The following is a 14,411-nucleotide window of genomic DNA, read 5'->3' as shown; positions in this document are numbered from 1 at the left end:
AACTGCCATGGGTGGAAATATGGAGAGATGGATGAATTCATTCATTTACCAATTCTTTCAATAAACATTTATTGAGTTCCTCCCATGTGCTAAGCCCTCAAAGATATAGCGGGAACAAGATTGATAATGTCCTTGCCTTCATGAAATTTATTTTATTTATTTTAAGATTTTAAATTTTTATTTTATTTTTTTATTTATGATAGGCACACAGTGAGAGAGAGAGGCAGAGACATAGGCAGAGGGAGAAGCAGGCTCCATGCACTGGGAGCCCGACATGGGATTCGATCCTAGGTCCCCAGGATCGTGCCCTGGGCCAAAGGCAGGCGCCAAACCGCTGCGCCACCCAGGGATCCCTATTTTAAGATTTTATTTATTTATGAGAGAGAGAGAGTGGCAGAGGCAGAGAGGCAGAGACACAGGCAGAGGGAGAAGCAGGCTCCATGCCGGGAGCCCGACGTGGGACTCGATCCTGGGTCCCCAGGATCAGGCCCTGGGCTGAAGGCAGCGGTAAACCACTGAGCCACCTGGACTGCCCAACCTTCATGAAATTTATATTCTAGTGGGGACCTCAGACCTTCAGTTAATGTCATGAACAAGACAGTAAAAACAAAATCTTAAAACTAACTTCATGCCTACAACGTTACTACTACTGCTGCCGTCTTTCTCCTCTGGATGGAATTACTGGCGAGTGTGGAAAGATTCTCCTAACTACCTTGCTACCAAGTACACACTCACCCGCCTCCCTCATAGGCTCAGAAGCCTGGTCCCGCATTACCTGCATCCTCACAATGGCCAAGATCAGGGCTGGCTCAGTGGCACATCTAAAAATTCCATCAAGGCGTGGATCAAAGGTCATAGCATTGGATTAAAAAGAAGGTATTAGGTAGCTAGTAATTCCATCTGTGGAGGAAGTAAGATAGTACTACTTTGTCAACAGCAACTTTCTAATTAAAACAAATGATAAAACCAAAGCACATCCTCAGAGGCAAGTCATTGCTCTCATTTAGATTTTTAAAATTCTTTATCCAACATAATTTTTTTGATTTTTTAAAATTAAATGGAGAAAAAGGCATGAAAACAGTTTCATCATGAAACATACAAGTATTTACAAAGGCACTTTCTCTGCCATTTGCTTGAATCTTTTCCATCTTCTGGTATTCTGTCTTTTTAAACATTTTTTAAAAGATGTTATTTATTTATTTCTTAGAGAGAATGAGCTGGGAGAGGTACAGAGGGAGAGGAAGAAGCAGACTCTCCACTGAGCAAGGACCATGATGTGGGACTTGATCCCAGGACCTTGGGATCATGACCTGAGCTGAAGGTTAACCACTTAACTGACTGAGCCACCCAGGTGCCCCTCTGTCTTCCTTTTTAAATACATTGACCCACGACTGAGACATTCAATGAAATTCCTGCACACTGAGTTGTATATCCATTAAAAGCATGACACAGTGGTGTGACAGGTCTTGGAATGGCTGAGAGATTTTTGTTCTCATTTTAGATTTTGGTTTTTTGTTCTTGGTTTTGGAAATAGGTTGGTTGTTCTTTCTTTACCTGTATTAGTCATACATGGAGATATGAATTTACTGCCTTCAAAATCTATTTCCAACCTTAATATGACCACACAAGTCAGTGGCTCCCCGGAAGAGTAATGAATACTGAGAGAAACATACAACAGGGCCAGAACACCAGTTCATCTTCCAGATTTGAGGCCTTGAAAGCGATCTGAATAGTTATGAAAGAAAAACTTTATTCTTCTTTCTTCGATCTCTATTTTACAGCAGTCCCTATTTCTATAACCTTTTTCATGATGTTGACTACCAAATCTCTTTACTCTTGGTATGGTAGTAAAGTAAAAGACCACAGCTGTTTAGCTAAATGAGGTGTATGAGCTACAGCTACCTTAACACAGTCTAATCCAGCATCTGTTTATACAGATGTGACAAGCCAGCAGAATGGTTCATTTATTCACCTAATCAGTGTTTATGGAGCACCGGCCCTGGGTCCTGTTCCAGCGGTAAACTGGAGAACAAGCAGATGTGGGTCCCATCCTGAGAGCTGAGGTGGGGCCCAGGCAGGTAAACGCTGGCTAATAGGCTGGTTTGATGGGTGTCAGGAGGAGGGAAGTGAAGAGCCTCCAGGAGAGAAGTGGACAGCAAGTGGGATGCAGAACTCAAGCAGGAGCACCTTCTAGGCAGAGAGAACAACAGGCACCTTCCTCCTGGAAGACCAGTGCTGGAATTCTTAGGTGTTGACGATCTCTTCTAAATGCCCAGCAGTTAGTTGACATATAATTTGCATTGAAGGTTAGGACCAATTTAATTTTCCTATTGAATGTCCTAGAAGACCCGAGCTTCTGTGGAGAGCCTTTGAACTTGGAAGAGTTCACATACCCACAGTACCGTGTGATAGCATGTGCCTGAATTTAGATGTGCTTGCAGCCAAACCTCTGCCTAAATGTCTGCAGTTACAAGAAGTGTGTTGTTTCCTGAGGCAACCTGGTCCAGAGCTGAGACTGTAAAACTGAATGCTTCTGAATCAAACTGAAGAAATTTCTACTCCTCCAACGGCTAGCTTGTCCCAGACATCTTTTCTTCCTATTATGTTTCCCCGGATAGTTTTCCATTTCATGATTTGGTCTGACCTTGTGAGTTCCTTTGCCTCTGATCATCTCCTCTTCTCCACAGGGTTGGTTCTTTAGAACCATGACCCCTGACCCATGAGCAGGCCTTGCGAATGTCTAAACTCACTTTCAGACCTCTCCTCAGGACCAGCGTTGTGCTCCGACATTAAAGCTCTTGGCGTGCCTCCCACTGCAAACCATGACTTAACTAATTCACCATGACTTAACTAGCAAATTAATTAGTAAATAATAAACTCATGGAAATCTGAAGTACAAATGGAATCGTATTGAGACCGGGGAGAAAAAGGAAACTGCAGGTGATGGCCCAAACGAATGTCTTTGTCTAAAATTTGGCACCATTTTTTTCCTCTAAGTTGAGTAAAACACTGCTTCCATTAGGTAGTATTTCCTTTTCAAGATGTTCACATTGGGGCAGCACGCTTCACAGGGAACATTTCTACATGTGAAAATTGGATGACAGGATTCAAAAACCCACAGGTCATTGTAGGTCCTTCTTAATGGAAGGTTCTGCAGTGGAACAGGCTCTGTCATCCGCATTCTCCACATCAGTAAAGCCGTCTCTTTATTTACCTGCCCAGAAGCTTCCGATTATTTCTTTGCTTTGTCTTCCTTTTAGAAATTCTGAAAAAATTCCTGCCGCTCAATTCCTTTGTTGGAAAATGCAAATCCAACACAGCACTTCAAGGCTATGATAAGGGTGGACAGCACAGGGTGCCAAGTCACTGATTTATCTCTCCCAACTGTCAGGGATACCAGTAGACAGAGGGTCCCAGGGCCCTGCCAGGGTGTGTGAAGAAATGCCAGTGTATTCACACAATAACACAAATGTCACGGTGTTTTGACAGTCTTTTCTTAGGATATACTCTCTTTCCTGGGTCTATAATTTAAATATAATGTTAAGACCTTAAATTTTACTAGTCTAGTTAATTCTTGTTCATAATGGAAGGGGAACAGCAGTATAAATTGTAAGAACTGGACTCTGACTTGGTAACAAAGAGGCTTTTGAGGTTGTGACTTATGCTTTTAGCATGATAGTAAAAGGGATGGACACAGAGTCATCCTGGCCTTGCTAGTCACCTTACTTAATTGCTGTTGCCTCAATTTCATCATCTGTAAAATGGAAACAGTAATGAAACAACATGTCAAATATCTAGCTCTTCTCTATGTCCTTTAAAACCAGAGGATGATACTGGGACGCCTGAGTGGGTCAGTCGGTTAAGCATCTGCCTTCAGCTTGGGTTATGATCCCAGAGTCCTGGGATTGGGTGGGCCCTGCGTCGGGCTCCCTGCTTAGTGGGGAACCTGCTTCTCCCTCTCCCTCTGCGTGTGCTCTCTCTCAAATAAATAAAATCTTTAAAAATAAAATAAAATCACAGGATAATATAAAGATCAGTTTGCATTCCCAGAACTTAACACCAGGGAGGCAGAATGGTATGAAATCAGGAGTTGTGGGCTAGTCGGGGACCCCATTATCTAGCTCTGAGACCCACACTGGCCTGCTCTGTGGCCTTAGACTAGCCATTTTGGTTGTTCTCTGCCAAATGGAGTTCATCATGCCTGTTACCCACCTCCTGAGTTTCATTTACTCGTTCATGTTACAGATAACTAGCGACTGCCTGCTATGGGCCAGGTGTGGGGAAAGCAGTAGCAAGTAAGATGAACAAGATCAAGTCCTCTCCTCATGAGTCAGACATCCTGCTGGGGAAAGACAGGGAAAAAGCAGATATGTGGATAAAGGAAGGCAGTTTTGGCGACAGAGAGGAAGTGAGGGGTCCGGGGACAGGGAGGGGATGCGTCACAGGCCGTGATCAGCAAGGGCCTCTCTGGTTGAGCTGAGAGCTCCATTTGTGGCTTCCGTTCCCAGGCCTCCCAAGGAACTGGGATGCAATCGGGGTGGCAGGCACCACATGTGGACATGTAAAGAGGAGGTGCATGACCAGCCATAGCGTGTCAAGAAAGGCTTTGGGGCAGGGGCAGGTGGGGGAGAGGGCACTTACCACGAGTCCTTGGAGACAGGTGGGCTGGCCAGGTGAGGGATGAGGAAGGCCGTGGAGAAGTGCCCGCAGAGCAGAGAGGACACCAAGACTGTCTGGTAGGATTGCATGAGTGAGGAACCCAAGTGGTGGTGCGTGACAGCAGAGGATGTGGTTCAGAGGTGATCAACCATAATGAGTCAAGACTGGATAGTCCGGCATTTGTATCATCCCTAGAGTACAGCAGCTGGATGGAGTCTAGCACTTCAAAACCACAGTGCTTTCATAACTACGTTACTTCACCATTCATGATTCGTGGGTCAATGTCGACTTTTTAAAACCTACTTTTACCCAAAAAACTTTTCTGTTTTGAATGTCAAGCTGCTGGCAGTAGCCCAGTTATCTACTCTGCTTTCAGGGCCTGTCACACCACAAGACCACCTTACTTTGGAGAAGGGGATCGAGTCGATTATCACTTTATCTCTCAGGAAGTTTTTGATGAAATGCTAAACATGGTAAGAACGTTCTTTATTGGTATTGCACAAGAAATACGTGTCCTCTGGTAGCAATGTTAGCAGCTAGTGATAAAAAGAAAGAAATATTTCCATTTGTTATGAGAGAAGTGTTCTTGGTTTCTTTCATAAACCAGGCTGACAGGCTGCTGTATTTTACGATCTTGGAAAGAATATTGTAAATTTTCAATAAAGCTGAATGAGTAGTCGCTTTAAAAAAGTAGAAGTAAGAGCATTATGAAGAGTTCTCATGGTCTGTGTTTATCACCTGCTGCTGTTATTAATCAGACTTGATCTGATGTGTGAAGCTTATGAATTGAGCATCCCTTAATGTTGGAGTTTTCTATCCTGTTTGCTATTAATGATGCTTTTCTTCTTCCTTCTTCTTCCTCCTTCTTCTTCCTCTTCCTCCTCCTCTTCTTCCTTCTTCCTTCTTCTTCCTTCTTCCTCTTCCTCTTCCTCTTCTTCTTCTTTCTTCTTCTTGTAGGATTTTATTTATTTGTGAGAGAGAAGGAGCAGGGAGAGGAGCAGAGGGCAAGGGACAAGCAGACCGTGTGCTGAGTGCAAGCCTGAAGCAGGGCTCGATCCCAGGACCCTGAGATCATGACCTGAGCTGAAACCAAGAGCTGGCTGCTTAACTGATGGAGCCACCCAGGTGCCTTATCACTGGTGCTTTCTAACTGTTGTGGCCCTAAGCACCCTTTTATCGTGGTGTGTCCTAGTCACTTGGCCCGTCTTGGACACATAGACAGCCTTAACCTCTCACATTATACTTCAGTGCACAAAACTATGGTACAGTTAAGCATGGGATCTGCAGTTTCTAGGACTTTAATTTCAAATGGCCAACTTTACACATAGTGCATGCTTTCTCTTGAATTCACAGAAAAACTCAAGTGAGAAAGTCCTGTAACCCCTAGGCCGTTCCCCTCCAATCTTCTCAAAAGAACGTCTTGGAGATTCTTTATAATCTTCTCTCCTAGGGCTGTATTTTATTTAGTAGCTCACTATAGTGTGTCAAGAGTACTTTGGGATTTTATATTTTTAAAAGCCTTAATAGAGATAGAAAGCGTTATCTGGATATTAGTAAGAAGGATTCCTTCAGGACTCTTTGGTTTGAAAGACAGCTAGTTCCTGAAATTCATGTTAATTTCTCTTGTTAGAGCCTTAGACTTTTTTTTCTTGGTTCATTTCATCTGTTCTCAGTACCCCATATGCTCCCCTGATGTTCCATACCTTATCGTACTGGTCGTAACAAAGTTGGTTCAATTCCTAGTCTACAAAATAGCTGTACTTATATACCATATTTGGTTTTACAGTTTGACTCTTTCTATTTCTACAAAATCCTTATGTGGTTGAGCAGTACTCGTTTTTTACTGCTTCTGTTAACATATATTACTTCAATATAATGTCATTTTCTTCAACTTGAATTTTGCTTCTGAGCTCCTTTTCTTTAGATTGAGCTTGTGACTGATTCATGAAGAGGCAGACCTAGAGGTTACAAACTCAGGACACCTTGTCAGCTTCACCAGTCACACCAGGGCACTCAGCCTGCTGTGCACACAGTCTCTCTCCCCAGAACACCCACCCAGATAGCCTGCCTCACCCCTCGACAGACAACCTTGGCGTGGCTTAGCCCCAGACACCTCTGGTGGACAGTCAGACCCAGCCACTCCTCCATCCCTTCATTACCAACACGTGGATTGTCACCCACCACATGCTTACTGATACGTGAACCTTTTTTCAGGGCATAAATGCAGTCATTTCTCTGCAGATATTCTTCCTCTCTTGTCAAAATAAGATCACAGATCTGGAGGCTTCAGAAATGTGATTATTGCTGTTTATTAAGAAATCTGCAAGCAGGAAGGTATGAGAGGAGAATCACCAGCCAGAAGCTGGAGGACCACTTAATTTCAATTCTTTAAAAAAATTTAACAGGGGCTGTTTTATATATAAAAGTACACCACCAGAGTCCTCCCAACTCTGCATTCGTCCAGAAAATATTTTTGGGATCCACAGAGGGAGGCCCTTGTACACACAAGAAACTCATATGTCTGAAATGTGATTCAGGAGTGCACATGAGGGGCGCGACGGTGGCTCAGTCAGTTAAGCATCGGACTCTTGATTTTGGCTCAAGTCATGATCTCAGGATTGATTGTGAGATCGAGCCCTGTCTTGATTCTTAAGATTCTCTCCCTCTCCCTCTGCTCCTCCCTACCTTTTCAAAAAAAAAAAAAATTCGAAAACAGGATGAATCACAGTAAACAAGATAAATACATACCTGACGGGAGATTCAGTATCTATCTAGATGCAACATATCCGTAAAAAGAAATGATGTCCTAGTGTTTGCTCCAAAGAACAAAAAAGGTATGACATTGAGGGAATAAAACATTAAGGATATTTACTGTTGGGTTTTTAACTTTTAGAATACACAATATAAACTTCTTTGGATTATGAGGTGTGTGGATTTTCCTCCTCGTTCATAGCAGACACATTCACTAGAGACCCCCCTCCCCCAAGAGATGCTGTGTCTCGGGCTTGCAACACCACCTTGACAGCCCGTCCCCCACTTGCAAGTCTCCAGGACATCTGGAGCCAGGAGCCGCATGTAGCGTCAAGGGCTCCCAACTGCTACTATCCTTAGTGATGATGGCACCATTTGATGCGATTCAATCAGTGGGATTCAGCCTTGCAAGTGGTCATCATTTCTTTTAAAATCCCGTACATGAGGGGCCACAGTCACCAAGATCTTCCATATTTTTTTATTCCTTCTTTTGTCATCAGCTTTCCAGTTTTTTTTAAAGATTTTATTTATGATAGACATAGAGAGGCAGAGACACAGGCAGAGGGAGAGGCAGGCTCCATGCCGGGAGCCCAACGTTGGACTCGATCCCGGGACTCCAGGATCGCGCCCTGGGCCAAAGGCAGGCGCTAAAACGCTGAGCCACCCAGGGATCCCCAGCTTTCCAGTTTAGACTAGACCTAGTGGTTTAACAAATACCTCCAAAGAGAACACCTGGACAATTTGAGAGGCACAATTTTACTTGGACTATTTTGAAAGGGAAAACAGCTTTGGGAGGAACTGGGCTTCCAGAATGTAGATTGAAGGCAGCATTTATACCTCAAATGACGACAGGGAACACCAATTTTGTTGAGAAACATTTGGCACAGTTTCAATAAAAAAGCTCTGTTTTATAAGGGGGAAAAAAAAACCCCAGAATTGGGTCTGTTTTTCATGGCTTATCTCAGGATAGAAACGTTTTAGGATGTCCGTGTAATTCATGGCCTCCTGGCTTATCTGGGAATGCAGGGCTTTTGGGAATGGGAGCTTTTTCCTGGGGGTACCTGCTATGCCAGCATAGCCCACGTGGCTGAGGTAAAGGGCGAGCTATCTGTTAGGTTTCTCAGTGATGCAGTTTATGGTGCAGGGTTGGCAAGGAAGCAGGTGGGTAAGCAGAATGACCCATTCTACCACGAGCTTCAGTACCTTCACTCTCTCCCCACGTGTTTTGTCAGCCAATTATGGCATCTCTAAAAACTAATTTTTTTTTTGCCACCTGAGAATTCTGATCAGATTTCTCTACAGTATTTTGATAGTAAGTCTTGTAACCCCACTGTCCACCCTATTATGCAATTGCTCACGTATGTAAGTTTCATGGAGGCACGTACGTGAAAGTAGGACATCACATAACTTTATATTAAATTTCACTGTGGCAGCTGTGATATGAAAATCTCTGTACTTCTCAAATTTCAGGGGAAGTTCATTCTAACATTCACTTATGGTCGTCACAACTATGGGTTAAATAGGGACACCATTGAAGGTATCGCAAGAGATGGTTTAGCAAGCTGTATTCACATGGAAATAGAAGTAAGTGTTTTTCCATTCCATTGGTTTATTTTTAATGTGTGTGAACATGAGTCTGTATATCTATATTTGGGGTGGAGGAGGGGGCTACGATGTGCAGGTACCACACTGCCAGGCACAGCGGGAGCTTATACTTCCTATGGGGGAGGCCAGACATGAACAATTAAATGACAAGACTCATGACACAAGGCATGGCGTGTATCCTGTGAATAAAAATGCCACTCAGGACTTATTTTCTAAGTTAATTTCCTCACCAAATTATCCCTTTGCTTTTTGGGCCTGGTCTCTGTTTATATAAAGTGACACGGGTAAAGATCCTTCTCTGTAGGGCTATGGAGCCATGTGCGCTGGCCCCTCAGGGCCGGCCTGGTAGCTCTGTGCAGTCGGTGGTGTTCTCTGATTCTTCATGGGAGACAAGGGTGCTGTGCTGTCATTAACTCTACTTGGCTCACCGGCTGCAGTCCTTTTCTACTCTGAGCAGTGTAGACTTGCAGATTTCAGGAGATTTCCTTTCTGCCCCCATATCTTATCTTCCCCAGTGGTCTTCAGTAATCAGAATATATAGAAGTTACTCTCAAGTCCAGATCCAAAGTAAAACCATGACCATCCCACTTATTTATTTTAAAAATTCATAGCTTTACTAAGTACATGAAATCTCTAAAGACAACGGATTGTCTTTTTAAGGTAGCTTTGCTGCACGGTCTAACAGTTTTGTAGTCAGAAGTTTGAAAAACGATTCTGTTGGATCAGACTTAGAGAAACCCAAATCTGGGGCTGGTCTGATATTCCTTTACTATCGACTCTGAAACTTCTTTAAAACCCGTTTCTTTTCTAACTGGGCAGAGCAGGAGACTGTGATTCCTTTTTGACCACATGGATTGGTGTGTTGCCTCAATTCCGTGAAACTGGTCATGTTTCTTCCAGTTCTTTAGTTTTTCTAACTTCAAAATCCTGCAGCTCTCATCTTTCCACAATTGATTGCTTTTACATATTCAAAGAGATTGTCTGTGTTTCTATGCTAATAAGCAAAAAACAAACAAAAATAACCAAGGCCTTTTCCCAAAACTATCTTCCTCAGACAAGAAACTCTCCAGCTCCGTATGCTTACCTTTCTCCAGTCCACTGGTTCTGTGAGTGCTGGCTCCTGCTTCCTTTCTCCTCTCAGAGAACTTTCTTCTACTTGTTTCCAACCTATAAACCAGGTTTTATGTCCCTGATTCTCTCAAGCGAAAGCATTTTTCCAAATGGCTCTAGTCATTGGCACTTTTAGAAATTATTTTTTTTAGAAGAGCCTCTCCCCTCTGCACCCCGAATGTTTAAAACATGGGTTTTAACCATTGAGTTAAACTCCTGATGATGGAATCAAGGTGGAAGGAACTTTAGAGTTCATTTGGAAGGGCTCTTGCATTTCACCCATGAGGAAACTGGTGCTCGGGGAGTTCGCAGGCTTTGTTCTAGCCTACAGTAGCTGGAGAAACGAGGTCGGTCGGGGCTCAGCCCTTCCGATCCACAGACCACCCACTCAACCCTGTGAGCTCCTGGCAGCAGGAGCTTGGGTGTCCCTTGTTCTGGGTAGAAGATGGGAGATATAGTAGGAACCAGCCCAACCAGGTTGCTGGTTTAGGAATAGGAAGGGTCCCGGGGAGATGACAAAGGGGCAACAGGGAGAACCTTTTATCTGTAGTAATATCTTTATCTCCTGGAGCTTCCAAGGGTGCTCTTTGAAATGCAGACTTGAAATTACTTTTCGTTGGGGCACCTGGCTCTCTCAGTCTGTAAAGTGTAAGACTCCTGATCTTAGGAGTTGTGAATTCAAGTCCTATGTTGGGTTTAGAGATTACTTAAAAATGAAATCTGGAAAAAAAAAAAGTTACTTTGCAGTACTAAAGATGAAACACTACAATGAGTGTACCTGTTTGTATCTAGCAATTTTGTAAAATTTTATTTATTTACTTATTTTTATAGAGCATGAATTGGGGGAGGGGCAGAGGGAGATAAGAGAATCTCAAGCAGGCCCCAAGCCCAGCTTGAAGCTCAACACAGGGCTTAATCTCATGACCCTGAGATCATAACCTGAACCAAATCAAGAGTCAGACACCTAACTGATTGAGCTGCCCAGGCACTCTTAGCAATTTTCTTTTTTAACTGTCATGTTTATTAGAGTGATTAGTTAGATGACATCCAGGTAGTTCTTTTAATTCCAATAATAATATTTGACAAAGGGAAGTGATCCAACTTTGAGATATTTAGAGGGAAATAATAGCTTATTATACAAATAAATCTTTTAATACAAGACTACTTATTACACCTATGTTGTCAGATGTCTGCAACATGATTTCTAAATTGTATCTGTTTCCAATCTATTATCTTTTCTTTAAACAAATAGGGTGTAAGAAGTTTGAAATGTTCCTATTTTGAACCTCGATATATCCTGGTGGTACCCATGGACAAGGAAAAATATGAGGGCTATTTGCGGAGAAAAGGATTATTCAGTCGTGTAGAGATTGAATTTGCTGTCTCCAGAGTGGACCTTTATATTAAAATCAATCAGAAATTTCCAGGATATTTTGATGCAATCATCAATGTAGGTCAGTAACTTTCAGCAAAGTTTTATTTTTGAAGTATAAGGTCACTAGGGGAAAAATCTAGTCTAACGTACATTCTTAACTGTTGGCTGACTGCAGTTTCTTATGGTTGTAGAACTGGGGTTCCTGCTTCTTTTGTTGGCTGTCTGCCAGGGGTTGCCCTCCATCCTTGAGACGGCTCCCAGGTCCTGTTCCTGGGGCCCCTCTGTCTTCAAGCCGCCGACGGCACATCAGATTCTCCTTGTGCTCCAAGTCTCTGCATTCCTCATCTGCTACCAGAAAACTCTCTCTTTATAGGGCTCATGTGGTTAAGTGTTGACCCACCTGGGTGGTCCCCCTTCTGACTGGCCCAAACTCAACTGATGAGTAGCCTTCATTACATTTCAAAAATCCGTTTTGCCCTTTAACCTGACATAATCATAGAGTAGTAGCCCCTCACATTCACAGGTTCTGCCCACACTGAAGGGAGGCAGTGATATGAGGGTGAAGTGTCACTAGGGTCTTAGAATTCTGCCTACCTACCACAAAAGTCACAAAATTAGATGTGGCTTAAAAACTTGTTACCACCAATAGTTGCAAATTGACTATATTTGGATGTGATTCTGTTGCCTTAAAGTACCTTCTCTCACCTATTGTAGATGATCTGGAAGTTGCCTACCAAAAGCTGAGTCAACTCATCAGAGAATACCTTGGATTATCTGAGGAAACATCCAAGAATTTGGCGCCAACTGCAGGTACTACCCCATTCCTTTCATGTCGGGAAACCAAATCTGTGAATTGCTATCTGGGTTACTCATCCCCCAGCCTCACACTGGTTCTAACTCACTAACCCCTCTACTTCCTGGTGTGATTGTTCCCACAAAAGCTGTGCAAATCAGCCCTCTGGATCTGTCTCTCTCCTTGTCTTGGTGGCCATAGTGGAACTTAGAGGACTGTCCTTCAGGGACACATGGCCAGTACCTCCTTGAAGGTTTATGGTAAATAAGGGTCAGCCTTCCAGTTCAGAACTCAGCCTTCCAGAAGTCTGGCTCTGATGGGGAGCTGAGGTGGTGTTCTGCTGGGTGGTTGGTATTAGTGTTGTTTCAACCCAATAGGCTTTTTTTCTCCTTTGCGTTGCTACTGTCCTCAAAATGTTGTACTACTAGAGGTTATAGTAGAAGAGTGCAGTCAGAGGATGTGAGCCTGGCTGTGGCCCTCCTGCTCCCTTGGACAAGCTGCTTCACTGTTCTGAGCTTCAAATGACTGTCTTGCTAGATGGAGTGGAGCCAATGCCCTCCAATAATGGAGAGTTAATGCCTCATGGAGCATGTGCAGCAAATAGCACAGGCCATAGAGCAGTGTCTATGCCATCTCCTTGGAACCTAGGAATTCTAAAACCCTAACTTAGAAATTTGGAAAATGAGTGTTTTGAGATGGATTGAAGTTTCTCTCTAATCCACTGCATGCCCATGGAGATGGCTGCTATGAAAAAAACAAGAGAAAAGAAGCGTTGGCAAGGATGTGGAGAAATTGGGAAGGCAAAATGGTATAGCGCTGGTGGAAAATAATCTAATGGTTCCTCCCAAAATTAAAAATAGAATTACTGTGTGATCTAGCAATTCCTCATCAGGGTATATACCTACAAGAACTGAAAGCAGGGACTTCCACAGAAACTTGCACACCAGTGAGTGCAGCATTGTTCACAGTAGCTGAGAGGCTACCAAATGTTCATTGACAGACAAATGAATAAACTAAATGTGCTTTATAAATACAATGGAATATTTTTCAGTCCTAAAAAGGAAAGGGATTCTGAACATCCTACAGTGTGGATGACCCTTGAGAACATTCTGCACAGTGAAATAAGCTGGTCACAAAAACACAAATATAGTCTGATGCCACTTTTAGGAGGTACCTTGAGTAGTCAAATCCATAAAGACAGAAAAATGGAATGGTTGCCAGGGGCTGGGGAAGCAGAGGGACAGGGTGCTGTTGCTTCACAACTATAGTTTCACAATTACAAGATGGAAAGAGTTCACGGGATTGGTTGCACAACTGTGAATATACGTAACACTACTGAGCGGTACACTTTAAAGTGGTTAAGATGGGCAACTTTGTTACAGGGTGCGTTTTTACCACCCTGATAAAGAGAGAGAAGGTCCTTCCCAGTGGGCTGAACTGCATTCATGAATCACACATTGTAAAATGTTAACGTGAGACCCTGGCTTGCTGTGTGCTCCTGTGCTTTAGCCTTTGTGACACTTGGCCGAATTGGAATTTGCTGGCCAGGTTGTATCTCCCCCAGGCGGAAGCAGGCCAGGCCATGATTTTGCTAGAGTCCAATCTTTTGCAATTTTACACATTTTTTTTTTCAGGTCAGGTACCCTTGGAATTCTGGAAGGAGGTCAGTATGAACCTGTAACAACAGATAACAGAGCGAGGCTGTCCTCTGTATGTTGTCTAGGAGATAGGGGGCCAGGGTGTGACTTGCTGGCTGGAGAGTCCCCGGAGGACAAGTGTGCCCTGTGTACAAAATAGGCATTCGTAGAGGAGTGGAGGACCGTGCCTGGTCTACAGAAGGAGGACATTCAGTTAGGAGCGTGCCCATGTGTTTCTCCAGCACTGCTCCAATCCTCCGCATCAGGCATCAGCTCTTTAGAAAGCTGTGCCCGGCAGGGTGCACCATGTATCTACAAGGCTTTGGTAGAGAGATGGAAGTTTCCCTTGAGGAAATCTGACTCTCTTTGCTCTCCAGCTTCGCTAACCCAGCAACTTCTGATCTTTAATTTGGTCCCCGGGGTGGACCTGTCCCGTTGGGGGCAGTCTTCTACGTGAGAGTACCCTGGCTTGCTCCCTGAG

At 43.6% G+C, this 14,411-nt stretch overlaps 1 protein-coding gene across 1 annotated transcript in view; it reads left to right on the top strand.

The window, feature by feature from the left end:
• LRGUK (leucine rich repeats and guanylate kinase domain containing) overlaps positions 1 to 14,411 on the top strand; it is a 67,220-nt gene that overhangs the window by 46,374 nt on the left and 6,435 nt on the right. Inside the window, exons 12-15 of the mRNA XM_055307349.1 lie at positions 5,036 to 5,132; positions 8,881 to 8,994; positions 11,378 to 11,579; positions 12,215 to 12,310. Coding sequence (XP_055163324.1) covers positions 5,036 to 5,132; positions 8,881 to 8,994; positions 11,378 to 11,579; positions 12,215 to 12,310 — 509 coding nt within the window. The remainder of the gene's footprint in view (positions 1 to 5,035; positions 5,133 to 8,880; positions 8,995 to 11,377; positions 11,580 to 12,214; positions 12,311 to 14,411) is intronic.

Source organism: Nyctereutes procyonoides, unplaced genomic scaffold, assembly GCF_905146905.1.
Source record: "Nyctereutes procyonoides isolate TBG_1078 unplaced genomic scaffold, NYPRO_anot_genome, whole genome shotgun sequence".
In the NCBI taxonomy this organism is placed as follows: Eukaryota; Metazoa; Chordata; class Mammalia; order Carnivora; family Canidae; genus Nyctereutes; species Nyctereutes procyonoides.
Note: the sequence above shows the minus strand (reverse complement) of the source record. Positions and strands in the feature narration are given on the sequence as shown.